The sequence below is a fragment of the Erythrolamprus reginae genome, chromosome 1 (assembly GCF_031021105.1).
Source record: "Erythrolamprus reginae isolate rEryReg1 chromosome 1, rEryReg1.hap1, whole genome shotgun sequence".
NCBI classification, from domain to species: Eukaryota; Metazoa; Chordata; class Lepidosauria; order Squamata; family Dipsadidae; genus Erythrolamprus; species Erythrolamprus reginae.
Window position 1 is genome coordinate 418,902,041 of NC_091950.1, and position 16,937 is coordinate 418,918,977.

The window sequence follows — 16,937 nt, forward strand, 5'->3', positions numbered from 1 at the left end:
ATGTTCAGTAATGGTAAATTGATAGGGAAATTGTATCTCTTTGAGGCGAGGAGAGGCCAGGCACCCTAACCCAAACCCTTGAGATGAGTGACGTCAAGTTGGCGACCTTTAAGCCAGTCAATTGACCTTTAAGCCACCCCCTGGTCACATGATCATCAAGTCTCTCCCACCCGGTCACAGGGCCAGAAAGCCACATCCACAAAATAAGCCACACCCACAGTGTGGTAGTAAACAATTTTGCAGCCCCTTACTGAGCCAGATATAGCTACTCCTCAACTTACAGCCATTGGGTGGATGGATGGATGGATGGATGGACGGACGGACGGACGGAGGGAGGGGTGGGCTACTGCCCGGACAGGGGAGGAACACAATAGGATAGCAAAAATGGAGCTCCACCCCAGAGCACCCAATTTGCACTGAAAGATGTTGAAAGAAAATGCAGGGCGTTCTGCATAAGCCACACCCACAGTGTGGTAGTAAAAAGTTTGGTACCCCTTCACTGGATGGATGGGTGGGTGGGTGGATGGATGGATGCATGGGAGACAGACAGATAGACGATGGAGACAGAGACAGACAATCAGTGGTATCCAAGCTTTGAAATTACCTACCTGCACCACCACTACAACTCACCAATTGGTTGAGTTTCAGCTCAAAGAGGAAGAGATGTTGGCTTTGGGAATCGCAGAGAGGACGTGGTCCGTCGCGGCAAGGAGAAAAGTGTGGGGCTGCCTAACCAAACCCCCACGTCCCCAAAGATTTGCTATTTCAAAGGTTCCCCCGCCCTCTGGCTCACAAGGATTCGAACTGACACCCAACCACCCCACCGTCCATTTCCAGGTCCCGGGTCAAAAATAGACAGGAAAAAACCCCAAAGAGAAAGAGAATTCTTTGAATATTTTTTTTTTTATTGAAAGTTGTGAGAAGACTCATCCCCAAAAGTTGAACTGAGAAGATACCTGAATAACCAGCACATTTCTAATTATGCCATTTAAAAAAAAAACCCAATATACAGCACACCCTCAACGTGATATTTTAAATCATATAAGTTTTAAAAGTTTCTGGTATTCTTTCTTTTTCCCCCACCCCCAGGAGTGAAAAATAAAAATCTGAGGTTGCTTCCTGTACTGTTTTTGTTGTTTTTCTCCTTTGAATATCCCACACTGTAAAAGTTTTTATTTTATTTTAAATCATTCACTCATTATTCATCGTTCTTTGAACTATATATATATATATATAAGGAGAATGTCGTATATTATTCCCTGTCAAGTTCCTTTTGAAGGATTCGATCATCTCCTGGCCTTTTTAGCCAGATTTAAAAATAATGATTGTCTTCCAACTGACGGGGGTAAACATTTTTTTTTTTTAAGATATGGAGCAATTTTTCTCCCCTCCGTTCACAAAGATTTAAACAAGCAGGGAAGTCTGTGGCCGGTCCAAAAAATTCGAAAAAAAAATTCAAGATGGTCGCTCCGCCCTTTGCGTTTCAAAGCCCCGCCTCCTCAATGTCATGTGGGAAAGTGGGCAGGGCTTAGACGGTTCCACCCTGGCCATGCCTACTTGGTTTTGGCCCCCTCCTGAGGCACCTGTGAAACCAGATCTTCATTTACAATATATGTACGTTCACGTAAAATGGGGGGGGGGAAGAAAACAATCGAACATGAGTTAAACTCTAATTATGTACACTCCAATGTACAACTCTAAATAAATTAATACCAATTTTTGCATATTTTTTGGGGGGGGATATTCATTATAGCTTATTTACAGAAATTACCATTTTATTCCATAAATATTATGTTTCTTTTCTTTCTTTCTTTCTTTTTTCCTTTTTCACTGTAAATTTTCCGATATGCAGAGAGAGAAGAGAAAGATCCAAAGTCACAACGTGGAATTGGGCCCATTGTGAAAGTTTGGGAAGCGGAAAGAGAAATGTTCACGTTTACTTTACTCTCTTTTTTTTTCCTTTCTTTTTTCGGTGGCCTTTGACTTCGGTGAGCAGAAGAAAGACTTGTCAACACGTCACTCGCCTCCTCCAGCTAATAGGGAACCCGATTTCCTAAATGTTTAGAGCTTGGCGGAAAGCTCCCCCTGTTCTCCGTTTTCCTAGCATCGGAGGACCGAGTCCTATGGCATCGTCCGCGTTTCAAAATTCAATTCGCGGAGGAAGGAAAGTGCCAAGGATTTTTTTTTTCCCAAAAATGAGCCAGAGGTGACCTAAGAGACGCCATCTTCATCTTTTAAGAGATGCGGTTTGGCTAAAAACAGAGCTCTTCTGCTCGGTCCCGGGCCGGAAAATAAGAAAAGATACAAGCGGGCTGTTGAGATCGCAGCGCGAGTTTGAAAACCTGGTTAGCAATATACTTTCCCTGCCTGCTCTGTGCGGCCCTGGGCTCTGCTTGCACCTCCAGTAGGATGCCAAGCTACTGACGCCTCTAGACTCCATCCCCTCTCAATCTCCCCTCTCTTTTTTTTGCCTTAAAAAATAAATATTTATACGCTGTGTGCTGTACACGATCTACTTTCCCAGCCGCTCCTAAGCTCTCGGGGGTTGGCTGCTTCCATGAACCGTCGACTTGGGGGAATTCCTACCGGGGGAAACTTCCCTTTGGGTTTCCAATCCGCTGACCAGTCTCTGGATGTTTTGTAATTCGTTCATGGATTCTTTCAAAGATGGCTTGGGGGACAGAGAGGCCCGCTGGGCGCTGCTGGCTTTCGGGACGGGCAGATCCGAAAGGGGACTCGATTCCCGGCTGTTCCCGGGCTTGGAGGCTTCTGCGCCGGCGTTCAAACCGGCAGGCAGCCCAGTGGTTAGGAGGCTGGTGCTGGGAGGGATAGCCACCGGGATCTGGTAGGGGTTGAACCGCGGGCGAGGCCGAGCGCTGCTCAGGAACGGGTTCCGGGAGAGGGAGCTGGCGGTGGTGGCGCTCGTCACCGGCATGGCGGAAGCCGCAGCGGCTGCAGCCGCCATATAAGTATACGGGTACGGAAAAAGTCCCCCGAAAGTAGGCAGTGGGATTCCCTGGAGGGAGAAAAGAAGAGATGGGGGAGAAAGGGTCAGTCTCGTCAGATTCACAACAGTTCATTTAGTGACGGTTCAACAAGTTACAACAATACTGGAAAAAGTGACTTAGGACCAGTTTTCGCACTTAACGACCATTGTAGCCTTCCCACGATCACGTGATCAGCGGCATAGAAAGCGGCAAAGAGCGGTAAATGATGTCTGCTTGCCAAGCAACCAGATGGGATCATGTGATCTGGAGCAGAGGTCTCCAACCTTGACAACCTTAAGCCTGGTGGACTTCAACTCAGTGGTTCTCAAACTTAGCTGGCTGTGGAATTCTGGGAGTTGAAGTCCTGCAGGTTTAAAGCAAAGCTGGCTGTGGAATTCTGGGAGTTGAAGTCCTGCAGGCTTAAAGCAAAGCTGGCTGTGGAATTCTGGGAGTTGAAGTCCTGCAGGTTTAAAGCAAAGCTGGCTGGGGAATTCTGGGAGTTGAAGTCCTGCAGGCTTAAAGCAAAGCTGGCTGAGGAATTCTGGGAGTTGAAGTCCTGCAGGATTAAAGCAAAGCTGGCTGTGGAATTCTGGGAGTTGAAGTCCTGCAGGATTAAAGCAAAGCTGGCTGTGGAATTCTGGGAGTTGAAGTCCTGGAGGCTTAAAGCAAAGCTGGCTGTGGAATTCTGGGAGTTGAAGTCCTGCAGGTTTAAAGCAAAGCTGGCTGGGGAATTCTGGGAGTTGAAGTCCTGCAGGCTTAAAGCAAAGCTGGCTGGGGAATTCTGGGAGTTGAAGTCCTGGAGGCTTAAAGCAAAGCTGGCTGTGGAATTCTGGGAGTTGAAGTCCTGCAGGTTTAAAGCAAAGCTGGCTGGGGAATTCTGGGAGTTGAAGTCCTGGAGGCTTAAAGCAAAGCTGGCTGGGGAATTCTGGGAGTTGAAGTCCTGGAGGCTTAAAGCAAAGCTGGCTGTGGAATTCTGGGAGTTGAAGTCCTGCAGGCTTAAAGCAAAGCTGGCTGGGGAATTCTGGGAGTTGAAGTCCTGGAGGCTTAAAGCAAAGCTGGCTGTGGAATTCTGGGAGTTGAAGTCCTGCAGGTTTAAAGCAAAGCTGGCTGGGGAATTCTGGGAGTTGAAGTCCTGGAGGCTTAAAGCAAAGCTGGCTGTGGAATTCTGGGAGTTGAAGTCCTGCAGGTTTAAAGCAAAGCTGGCTGGGGAATTCTGGGAGTTGAAGTCCTGCAGGCTTAAAGCAAAGCTGGCTGTGGAATTCTGGGAGTTGAAGTCCTGCAGGATTAAAGCAAAGCTGGTGGGGAATTCTGGGAGTTGAAGTCCTGCAGGTTTAAAGCAAAGCTGGCTGGGGAATTCTGGGAGTTGAAGTCCTGCAGGTTTAAAGCAAAGCTGGCTGGGGAATTCTGGGAGTTGAAGTCCTGGAGGCTTAAAGCAAAGCTGGCTGGGGAATTCTGGGAGTTGAAGTCCTGAAGTTTAAAGTAAAGCTGGCTGGGGAATTCTGGGAGTTGAAGTCCTGCAGGCTTAAAGCAAAGCTGGCTGGGGAATTCTGGGAGTTGAAGTCCTGCAGGCTTAAAGCTAAGCTGGCTGGGGAATTCTGGGAGTTGAAGTCCTGCAGGTTTAAAGCAAAGCTGGCTGGGGAATTCTGGGAGTTGAAGTCCTGCAGGTTTAAAGCAAAGCTGGCTGGGGAATTCTGGGAGTTGAAGTCCTGGAGGCTTAAAGCAAAGCTGGCTGGGGAATTCTGGGAGTTGAAGTCCTGAAGTTTAAAGCAAAGCTGGCTGGGGAATTCTGGGAGTTGAAGTCCTGCAGGCTTAAAGCAAAGCTGGCTGGGGAATTCTGGGAGTTGAAGTCCTGCAGGCTTAAAGCTAAGCTGGCTGGGGAATTCTGGGAGTTGAAGTCCTACAGGTTTAAAGCAAAGCTGGCTGGGGAATTCTGGGAGTTGAAGTCCTGCAGGTTTAAAGCAAAGCTGGCTGGGGAATTCTGGGAGTTGAAGTCCTACAGGCTTAAAGCAAAGCTGGCTGGGGAATTCTGGGAGTTGAAGTCCTGAAGTTTAAAGCAAAGCTGGCTGGGGAATTCTGGGAGTTGAAGTCCTACAGGCTTAAAGCAAAGCTGGCTGGGGAATTCTGGGAGTTGAAGTCCTGAAGTTTAAAGCAAAGCTGGCTGGGGAATTCTGGGAGTTGAAGTTCTACAGGCTTAAAGCAAAGCTGGCTGGGGAATTCTGGGAGTTGAAGTCCTGAAGTTTAAAGCAAAGCTGGCTGGGGAATTCTGGGAGTTGAAGTCCTGAAGTTTTAAGCAAAGCTGGCTGGGGAATTCTCAGAGTTGAAGTCCTACAGGCTTAAAGTTGCCAAGGTTGGAGACCCCTGATCTGGATTGCGTGTGTGTGAACTTCAAAACTAAGTCATAGGTATCTCTGGTAAGTTCCATCAGAACCTCAGATGGTCCCAGTCGTGGACTAGTCCTCAATTTACAAAAAATTGTCTAATGACCATTTCAAATTACGCTGCCACTTGGGGAAAAAGGGAACTTAGAACTGCGTTTCACACTTACGACCACTGCAGCCGCCCCCAATGGTCCCACATTCAAAATTCAGACACTTGGCGGCAGCTGACGGTCGCAGTGTCCTGGAGTCACATTAATTAATTATTTACTTACTTACTTACTTACTTACTTACTTACTTACTTACTTACTTACTTACTTATTTATTAGATTTGTATGCCGACCCTCTCCGTAGACTCGGGGCAGCTCACAACACAATAAAACAGTTCATAACAAATCTAATAATTTACAATTTAAAATATTTTTAAAACCCCATCATTAAGCAGACATACATACAAACATACCATACATAAATTGTATATGCCCGGGGGAGATATCTCAATTCCCCCATGCCTGACGACAAAGGTGGGTTTTGAGGAGTTTACGAAAGGCGAGGAGGGTAGGGGCAGTTCTAATCTCTGGGGGAGCTGGTTCCAGAGAGTCGGGGCCACCACAGAGAAGGCTCTTCCCGTGGGGCCTGCCAACCCACATTGTTTAGTTGACGGGACCTGGAGAAGGCCCACTCTGTGGGACCTAATCGGTCACTGGGATTCGTGCAGCAGAAGGCGGTCTCAGAGACATTCTGGTCCGATGCCATGAAGAGACCATTTTGCGACCTTCTGACCAGCAAAGTCATTGGGGAAGCCCAAGTCACATATCCATCTCACTTAACAACAGAAAATTTGGGCTCACTTGTGGCCCTATAAGACAAGGATTACCTGCACCTCTACTCTCGGTGTATTTAATTTGGTGCTAGAAAACCCAAACGAAGGGCAAAGCTGTCGGTCTAACAATTGCTTTCTTCGTTTGCACAACAGTTGTGAGCAATTACAGCTGGGTTTCCTGGGAATCCAGTAAAGCCTTCCCCACTCCATTCCCATAAATACTGTCGGCAGTTTCCCACCCACATCAAACCCTTCCTCGATTTATTTGCTTAGTAACTGTATATCCTGCCCAGTCCTTAGCGGCTTGGCTGGGACCCATAAGGGAAAACAACTACATTAAAAAATTAAAAAAGGAAAGAAAGAAATCAGGATTATAAATTTTAAATGCAAAGGAAGCAGCGTCCAGCTAAGAAAGCTAAAAGCAGAAACGTCAACATTTTTAAAAAAAACAAAAACATGATACAGGTAGTCCTCGACTTACAACATTTTGTTTAGCGACCACTCAAAGTTACAACGGCACTGAAAAAATGGGACTTATGACCATTTTTCACACTTACAGCTGTTATGAGAACATAAGAACCTAAGAAGAGCCCTACTGAATCAGGCCAAAACCCATCGAGTCCAGCATTCTGTGTCCCACAGTGGCCCACCAATTGTCCATGGGGATCTTGAGCAGAAAGAGAAGGCAAGACCTTCCCTTTCCCTTGACCCCCAACAAGTTAGATTAGATTAGATTAGATTTATTGGATTTATATGCCGCCCCTCTCCGCAGACTCGGGGCGGCTCACAACAATGGTAAAAACAGTACATAGTAACAAAGCTAATATTTAGCAATCTAAATTACAGTTTTAGGTTAAAAAGTCCAAAAAAGAAACCCCAATATATGAAAAACAAGCACACAATCAATCATACACCAAAACTACATGGGCAAGGGGGAGATGTTTCAATTCCCCCGTGCCTGACGGCAGAGGTGGGTTTTAAGGAGTTTACGAAAGGCAAGGAGGGTGGGGCAATCCTAATCTCTGGGGGGAGCTGGTTCCAGAGGGTCGGAGCCACCACAGAGAAGGCTCTTCCCCTGGGTCCCACCAGATGACATTGTTTAGTCGATGGGACCCGGAGAAGGCCAACTCTGTGGGACCTAAGTGGTCACTGGGATTCGTGCGGCAGAAGGCGGTCCCGGAGATATTCTGTGATAACAAGTGGTACTCCAGGGAATCCTGCCTGCCTCAACCAACATAGAGGCGGCATATGGACATCCGTTTCCATAACTACTGATACACTTGGCATCCATGAATCTGTCTAATCCTGCCTTGAAGCTATCAAGGCTGACAGCTGTCACGACCTCTTCTGGAAGGGAATTCCATAAACCAAGGACCCTCTGGGTGAAGAAATATTTCCCTTGATTTGTCCTCACTTTCTTACCTATGAGCTTTAGGGAGGGCCCCCTCGTCCTAGTATTGTGTGATAGAGAAAAGGATTTTTCTCTATCCACCTTTTCTATCCCATGCATGATTTTATACACTTTGATCAAGTCACCCCTTAAATGCCGCCTTTCAAGGCTGAAGAGACCAAGGCGTTGCAACCTGGTTTCATAAAGGAGGTGCTCCATTTCCTTGATCAAAAAAATTTTGTAGCATTTCCATGATCAAAAAATGGGTCTATGTCCACATGGAAAAAGGTAAGCAGCGGGGTACCACAAAGATCAGGCCTTCACCCAATACTCTTTAACATGTTCATCAATGACTTAGATGAAGGGATAGAGGGGGAATTTATTATTATTATTATTATTATTATTATTATTATTATTATTATTATTTATTGGATTTTTATGCCGCCCCTCTCCGCAGACGACACCAAGCTGGCTAGAGTGGCCAATACTCCAAAGGCAATTATGACAATTTCCATGTCTCAGGGTCACTACGCAGAGGTGGAGTTCAGCAGATTCTGACCAGTTCTGGAGAACTAGTAGCGGAAATTTAGAATAGTATTGAACACTGTATAGCTGCATAGAGTGCTGGTGAGACCCCATTTGGAATACTGTGCTCAGTTCTGGAGACCTCACCTACAAAAAGATATGGATAAAATTGAACGGGTCCAAAGACGGGCTACAAAAACGGTGGAAGGTCTTAAGCATAAAACTTATCTGGAAAGACTTAATGATGAACTCAACCTGTATAGTCTGGAGGACAGAAGGGAAAGGGGGGCATGATCAAAACATTTAAAGATGCGAAAGGGTTAAATAAATTTCAGGAGGGAAGTGTTTTTAATAAGAAAGTGAACACAAGAACAAGGGGGCACATTTTGAGGTTAGTTGGGGGAAAGATTAGAAGTAACGTGAGAAAATATTATTTGACTGAAAGAGTAGTAGATGCTTGAAACAAACTTCCAGCAGACGTGGTTGGTAAATATCTCCGGGACCGCCTTCTGCCACATGAATCCCAGCGACCAGTTAGGTCCCACAGAGTTGGCCTTCTCTGGGTCCTATTGACTAAACAATGTCGTCTGGCGAGTCCCAGGGGAAGAGCCCTCTCTGTGGCGGCCCCAACTCTCTGGAACCAGCTCCCCCCGGAGATTAGAACTGCCTCCACCCTCCTTGCCTTCTGTAAACTCCTTAAAACTCACCTCTGCCACCAGGCATGGGGGAATTGAGGCATCCCCCCCCCCTCGGGCCTATACAATATATGTCTGTGTGTATGTCTGGTTTAATAATGGGGTTTTTAAATGTTTTTTAAAATATTTATTAGATTTGTTATGAATTGTTTTATTGTATGTTGTGAGCCGCCCCGAGTCTACGGAGAGGGGCGGAATACAAATCTAATAAATGAATGAATGAATGGCTGGATGGATGAATGAATGAATGAATGAATGAATGAATGAATGAATGAATGAATAAATAAATAAATAAATAAATAAATAAATAAAACCACAGTCACTGAATTGAAACATGCCTGGGATAAACATATATCCATCCTAAGATAAAATACAGAAAATAGTATAAGGGCAGACTAGATGGACCAGGAGGTCTTTTTCTGCCGTCAGTCTTCTATGTTTCTATGTTTCTATGTAAATCCACAGGAACTGAATTTAAACCTGCCTGGAATAAACATAGTTCCATCCTAAGATATAAAATACAGGAAATAGTATAAGGGCAGACTAGATGGACCATGAGGTCTTTTTCTGCCGTCAATCTTCTATGTTTCCAGGTTTCTATGATTGTTCCCCTGGAGTGGAGAGGGAATGGAGATTTTGATTTCCCCTGCTACGCTCACCAAGCGACGCCCACAGAACTGGTAGTAAAAGAAAGTTGAATCCCACCGGCCACCCACGTAATCCTCTCGCGACCTTCTGACAAGCAAAGTCAATGGAGAAGCCAGATTCACTTAACAACTGTGTTACTAACGTAACAACTGCAGCGATTCACTTAAACCAGTGTTTCCCAACCTTGGCAACTTGAAGATATTTGGACTTCAACTCCCAGAATTCCTCAGCCAGCAAATGCTGGCTGGGGAATTCTGGGAGTTGAAGTCCAGGTATCTTCAGGTTGCCAAGGTTGGGAAACACTGACTTAAACAATTGTGGCAAGAAAGGTTGTAAAACCCAGCAAAACCCGCCTCACAATTGTCTCGCTGAGCAGCAGAAAATTGTGGGGTTCAGTTATCGTCCCAGGATCAAGGACTATCCGTGAAAAAAATAATTTATGGATTGCGTCAATACTTTTTGGACATATGCTTAATGGGAAGGGTGACTCATCTCCCCTCTCCCTTCGTCATATGGACTAGAACACTGTAATTAAATTGGATTGTTCTTCCTGTTAACAAAATGAAACCATGTTGCTTGGCTGTTTTCCATCCTTCCTACCTGCCAAAACAATTTATCAGGGTGATCCTGATTTTATTTCACAATATAATATTCTGAGCATCTGTTCAAAAACAAGGCTTAGTGCTGGGAAATATAGGGACCAGCTTCAGGTAAATTGGTAGGTGGGATTAGTCTAAACACGATCATATCCGTTCTGCCTGGTTCTATCGAATTTTTCCCCCTTGCCGAACCTGCAGGGATGGCTGCCTGGACACACCGCCGAACCTGTCCTCTGGCTTGAAATCCATCCACCGGAACCAAGTTTATGTAAATATATTTAATAGCAAAGTGAACACAAGAACAAGGGGACGCAATCTGAAGTTAGTTGGGGGAAAGATCAAAAGCAACGTGAGAAAATATTATTTCACTGAAAGAGTAGTAGATCCTTGGAACAAACTTCCAGCAGACGTGGTTGGTAAATCCACAGTAACTGAATTTAAACATGCCTGGGATAAACATATATCCATTGTAAGATAAAATACAGGAAATAGTATAAGGGCAGACTAGATGGGGTCTTTTTCTGCTGTCAATCTTCTATGTTTCTATATTATTATTATTATTATTATTATTATTATTATTTTATTTATTAGATTTGTATGCCGCCCCTCTCCGAAGACTCGGGGCGGCTCACAACAGTAATAAAAAAACAGTATAATAATGAAACAAATCTAATAATAAAATTACATTAAAAAAACCCCAACAATTAAAAACTATACAACACATACATACCAAACATAAAATATAAGAAAGCCTGGGGGAGATGTCTTAGTTCCCCCATGCCTGGTGATATAGGTGGTTCTTGAGTAACTTGCGAAAAACAAGGAGGGTGGGGGCCGTTCTAATCTCCGGGGGGAGTTGATTCCAGAGGGCCAGGGCTGCCACAGAGAAGGCTCTTCCCCTGGGGCCCGCCAAACAGCATTGTTTGGTCGACGGGACCCGGAGAAGGCCAACTCTGTGGGATTTTATCGGCCGCTGGGATTCGTGGGGTAGAAGGCGGTTCCGGAGGTACTCTGCGCATGCACAAGGCCTACGGTTTAACCCAGGAGCAGTGGTGGGCTATGAGCCAAAATGCTAAATTGCGGTCGCCACCGCGGCTCGTAAGTGCTTGCAGGGCCAGCGCGATTTTGCTCCTCCACCTGCGCCCATGTTTCGGCATGCACGGAAGCAAAAAAACCTCGCCAAAACATGGGCGCACTTGCGGCTCCGTGCGCAATTTTCCTACCTCCTTCTGCTACTTACCGTGTTTCCCCGAAAATAAGACACTGTCTAATATTAATTTTTGCCCAAAAGTTGTGCTACGTCTTATTTTCAGGGGTGCCTTATATTTCTCAAATAAGACAAATTCACAGGCAGAAAAGCTGACACCCCCAAAGAAAGTGTACCGTACGGTACACTGATTACGGTACGGTACCTGTCAGTATGGCACCCACCCACACAAACGACGGCACTTATATGGTACAACAGTATACTCCCGCTATTGCAGCTTCCGGCCACCAGAGGAACTACAGTCTATGCACTGTAGTGGAGACTGTAATGGCGGTGAGACAGCAGCACTCTGTCTGCTGTACTGGACGGTACAAAGCGATGGAAGGGGCCAACAGGGGACGCCACATTATTACGGTACCGCTATGAACAGCTTTGAATGGTACCGTATGTTTTTCCACCGTACCGTATGTAAACTTGACTACGCCTTATTTTCGGGGGGTGCCTTATATTAGCAAATTCTGCAAAACCTCTGACATGCCTTACTTTCGGGGTACGTCTTATTTTCGGGGAAAGAGGGTACAAGCCACGGCGGTGAGCGCAATTTAGCGTTCTGGCTCATAGCCCACCGCTGCCCAGGAGCAACAGCGCATGAGAGTAGCACATACACGCACTTCCACCACGACCCCGAACCCATTCCTGGTTCAAAATACAATTTTTTAAAAGGCATAAACGCAACCGGATCTCTCGCAAGATGAAGGGAAAAAAGGCCATTTGGGTTTTGTGAAAAAACATGGAGATTTTATATATATATATCTTTTATATCTTTTAAGTTCAAATCCCATTCCGACAAATTTAACCTTCATTAGCAAAATTATGGAATGTGCCGAACTATCAAAAATAACAATGGAAATTCAAAACAAAAATGATTCAGAGTTCTACAAGGCCTGGGAGAAATGGTTCAGATGGCTATCTAACTCTAAAGACAATAAAGCAAAAAATAATTAAAATCTCTAAATATGAATCAAAATAAAGATATGCACAATAGAAATTCGGACCAAAATCAATACAATCCCTGTCTGAGTTCAATCCACTTGATAATTACTAGTAACTTACTAATATCACAACCTAAAATTACTTCTCACTAACAAAAATAACAAACATAATCAAACTAAGCCGTCACAATCCAAATGCCTGCTAGTTTGCAGGTACTCCTCCTCCTCTCTTTTTCTCTTTCTTCTCTCTTCTTCTTTTCTTTCTTCCCTCTTTCCTTTTCTATCCCACCTCCAATCACCTTCCCTTTCCACGTTATTCTTGGACTATTAAATATTACAGCTATAAGATTATCCAAATAAGAATATTGAATACAAAATATTTACATATAGACAAATACTCGGAATGTGTATACAATACTATATATAAGACGTTGTATAAAAATACTGTTTACCCCCTCCCTCTCCCACATCTCTTATTTGTATTCCCATCCCCCTTTTCCCTGTTTTCTTTTTTTATAAACTAATAAAGTATATTTAAAAAAAAAAAGTTCAAATCCCAATAAGGGTACGGCTAGCTGATGAGCGCAAAATAGCTTGAAATAGATCTATACTAGCCTCTATTCCTTTTCATTATCAGTAAAAATATGTTACGTGTGTGTGTGTGTGTGTGTGTGTAAGAATGAGAGAGAGAGTGCGCCCATGCACATGTGTGTTTTTGTCGAATCACCCTGGTATACCTAAATGTGGGAAGAGCTTAATGCTTCCTTTTGCCTCTCGGACCAACCCAGGGCCATATCCAAGGCAGTTTATTAATTGTTTCATAGCCAACAAACTATATTCTGTTGTGTGTGTAACATATTTTGCTGATAATGAAAAGGAAGGGAGACAACTATAGATCTATTCCAGGCTTATTTGCCTTCATCAGGTAGCCACACCCTTACTGGGATTTGAACCTGGGACCTATGCCTTGTAAGACAGAGACCTTAGCCATTAGAGTACAGGCTCATCTCCTTTATCAGCTTGTACCACAGGAAGGGTTATATGTGATTTTTATTTTTTTTTGACTCGCTGCAGATCCTAATTAGCATGAAAAATTCTGCAATCGTGGAAAAACTTATCTATAGAAATAGGTCTCGCCAAACGTAAACCTAATTCATTCCCACCCCCCCTAAGTGTGCACAGAGATGCAATCTTAATTTGGAAAAGTATTTCTGCAATCTCTCAATATTGAAGCACTTAAGAACAGGAAGCTAAAACAATAAAATACTTCAGACCTGGGCATTTTATGACCCCCAAATGACCTCTGTTCTTTTGGCTATTCCTCTCCGGACGGCGCGCAAAGATCAATTGAAATTAGAAATCAAATAAAAATAAGTCTTTTATTTCATTCATATATCTTTTCCTCTATTCTTCACGGACGTATTCTATTCTCGTATGATCTTTTCTTCTATCCTTTCCCTGATATTTACTACTACATGTTTTTATTCTCTTTAACTTTCAATTTGTATTTAAATAAATAAATGAATGAATGAATGAATGAATAAAGTCGGTGTCCTACATGCAATGCAACTGCTTTGCTCTTATTTTGAATATGACTGCAGTTTACATATGGTTTAACCCTCTAACATTTAAATATGTTAGAGGGTTAAACCAGGTTCAGGAGGGAAGTGTTTTTAATAGGAAAGTGAACATGATCTAAGTATTGCCCACAAGATCATATGCTGCAACGTCCTGCCTGTCAAAGACTACTTCAGCTTCAACCACAACAACACAAGAGCCCACAACAGATACAAGCTTAATATTAACCGCTCCAAACTTGACTGTAAAAAATACAACTTTAGTAATCGAGTTGTCGAAGCGTGAAATTCACTACTGGACTCTGTAGTGTCGTCCCCTAACCCCCAACACTTTACCCTTAGACTATTCACGGTTGACCTCACCAAGTTCCTAAGAGGTCAGTAAGGGGCGTACATAAGTGCACCAGAGTACCTACCGTCCCCTGTCCTATTGTCTCTCCTATATCTCACATATCCTCTCTTCTATACCTATATCTTTTTCTGCTATTCTCTCATAGTTATATTTCACTCCTTTATTTTCTCCTCTATTCCCCATTTAATACATTCTACCTGATTATATCCTCTATAACCCTCATTGTGTATTATTGTGTATTGGACAAAACAAACAAATAACAAACAAATAACAAACAAACAAACAAATTAATTAATTAATGCCCAAGAACAAGGGGGCACAATCTGAGGTTAGTTGGGGGAAAGATCAGAAGCAACGTGAGAAAATATTATGTATGGTATGTTTGTGTGTATGTTTGGTTTTATAATAAGGGTTTTTAATTGTTTTATTATTGGATTGTTACATGTTGTTTTTATCATTGTTGTTAGCCGCCCCGAGTCTACGGAGAGGGGCGGCATACAAATCCAATAAATTATTATTATTATTATTATTATTATTATTATTATTATTATTTTATTAAAAGAGTAGTCGATGCTTGGAACAAACCTCCAGCAGACATGGTTGGTAAATCCACAGTAACTGAATTTAAACATGCCTGGGATAAACATATGTCCATCCTAAGATAAAATACAGGAAATAGTTTAAGGGCAGATTAGATGGACCATGAAGCCTTTTTCTGCCGTCAGACTTCTATGTTTCTCTGTTACATGATCGTGGGGATGATACAAAGGTTGTAATTGTGTAAAATGGCCATTAAGTCACTTTTTTCAGTGCCGTCGTAACTTGGAGTAGTCACTAAATGAACTGCTCTAAATTGAGAATTATTTGTAGAATTATTTGTAAGTGTCTTGGTCCTATTGGTTCAGTCCTCCGTAACAGCCCCAGCTTCTCCTGCAACCATTTGGGAAAATTAATTGCCTGCCCTTGGAATAACCCTTATCTGCAACTAGGATTACCGGAACAATTTCAGTCGAATGAATAAAGGGAAAAAAATGACAGTACAATTAAAACAGAAAAGATACCGGTAAAACCACAGGTGCTTTTTTAAAAAACAAAAACTTTCCTTATATATTTGGAGCTCTGGGAAATTACAATAAATATTGAAATATTGCACCTTCACATTTTCAGATGTTCTTTTACTATTCTGAATCAGAATATCACGATAACATGGCCCTCTGTATAGGCAGAAGAGGAAATGTTGAAACTAATCTGATTTTATACCTTCTGGCTATTTCTGCATGTATCTCCTTCCCTCCATTGTAGTATATCTGCTAGCGCCTTTTTCAACTATCAAAAGTTATTAAAAGTTTTTGTGGTCGTGATCGGGAAACCGCGTTCCCAGACATCAAATTTTGACTTCCATGCATAACAGCCTTCTGCTGCCTCTTTAGAATTTCTATATTAACGTAAAGTTCTTATACAATTAGTTCTCAATTTATGACCAAATAGTTTATAGATAAATAGGTAAGTAAGTAAGTTGGTGAGGAGCAACCAAGAGATCTGTGGGTCTGTAGATCCGTCAGTTTTCCTTCCTTCCTTTTCCTTTCTCCTTTCCTTCCTTCCTCCCTCCCTCCCTTCCCTTTCCTTTCCTTTCCTTCCCTTCCCTTCCCTTCCTACTTTCTTTTTTCTTTCTATCTCTCTATCTCTCTATCTCTCTATCTCTCTATCTCTCTATCTCTCTATCTCTCTATCTCTCTCTCTCTCTCTCTCTCTCTCTCTCTCTCTCTTCTCTCTTTCTCTCTCTCTCTCTCTCTCTTTCTCTCTCTCTCTCCTGGGGGAAAGGTGTCTCAACTCCCCCATGCCTGGCGGTATAGATGGGTCTTGAGTAATTTACGAAAGACAAGGAGGGTGGGGGCAGTTCTAATCTCCGGGGGGAGTTGATTCCAGAGGGCCGGGGTGGCCACAGAGAAGGCTCTTCCCCTGGGGCCCGCCAAACGACATTCTATTATTGTGGATGGTGAAAAACAGACGCATCGGGCCTAGCAAAAGTTCAGAAACAAACTTCCGGTCGTCCCGTTCTGCCTGTTTTTCACCATCCACAGGCTTTCCTGAAGTTTGAAGAGGGTGAAAAATACCCCAACGGGCCTACCGGAAGTTCAGAGGTCTGCGCACATGCGTGGGTGAGTGTGCACTCATGCGCGGGGAGAAGGCACTGCATTATGGCTGTGGACGCATGCGCCCTTTTGGCACCCAAACAAAAAATCGAGGTTCGACTACTGCAACGTTCTCTACATGGGGCTACCCTTGAAAAGTGTTCGGAAACTTCAGATCGTGCAGAATGCAGCCGCGAGAGCCATCGTGGGGCTCCCTAGATTCGCCCACGTTTCTGCAACATTCCGTGGCCTGCACTGGCTGCCGATCGGTTTCCGGTCACAATTCAAAGTGTTGGTTATGACCTTTAAAGCCCTACATGGCATTGGACCAGAATACATCCGGAACCGCCTTCTACCGCACGAATCCCAGTGACCGATAAGGTCCCACAGAGTTGGCCTTCTCCGGGTCCCGTCGACTAAACAATGTCGTTTGGCGGGCCCCAGGGGAAGAGCCTTCTCTGTGGCGTCCCCGGCCCTCTGGAATCAACTCCCCCCAGAGATTAGAATGGCCCCCACCCTCCTTGTCTTTCGCAAGTTACTCAAGACCTACCTTTATTGCCAGGCATGGGGGAACTGATACATCCTCCCCCAGGCTTTTATATTTTATGTTTGGTATGTATGTGTTGTATGGTTT

At 43.9% G+C, this 16,937-nt stretch overlaps 1 protein-coding gene across 1 annotated transcript in view; it reads right to left on the bottom strand.

Annotated features, from left to right (window-relative positions):
- Positions 1-1,794: 1,794 nt before the first annotated feature.
- TBX2 (T-box transcription factor 2) overlaps positions 1,795-16,937 on the bottom strand; it is a 51,914-nt gene continuing 36,771 nt past the window's right edge. Inside the window, exon 5 of the mRNA XM_070731022.1 lies at positions 1,795-3,016. Coding sequence (XP_070587123.1) covers positions 2,531-3,016 — 486 coding nt within the window. The 3' untranslated portion in view covers positions 1,795-2,530. The remainder of the gene's footprint in view (positions 3,017-16,937) is intronic.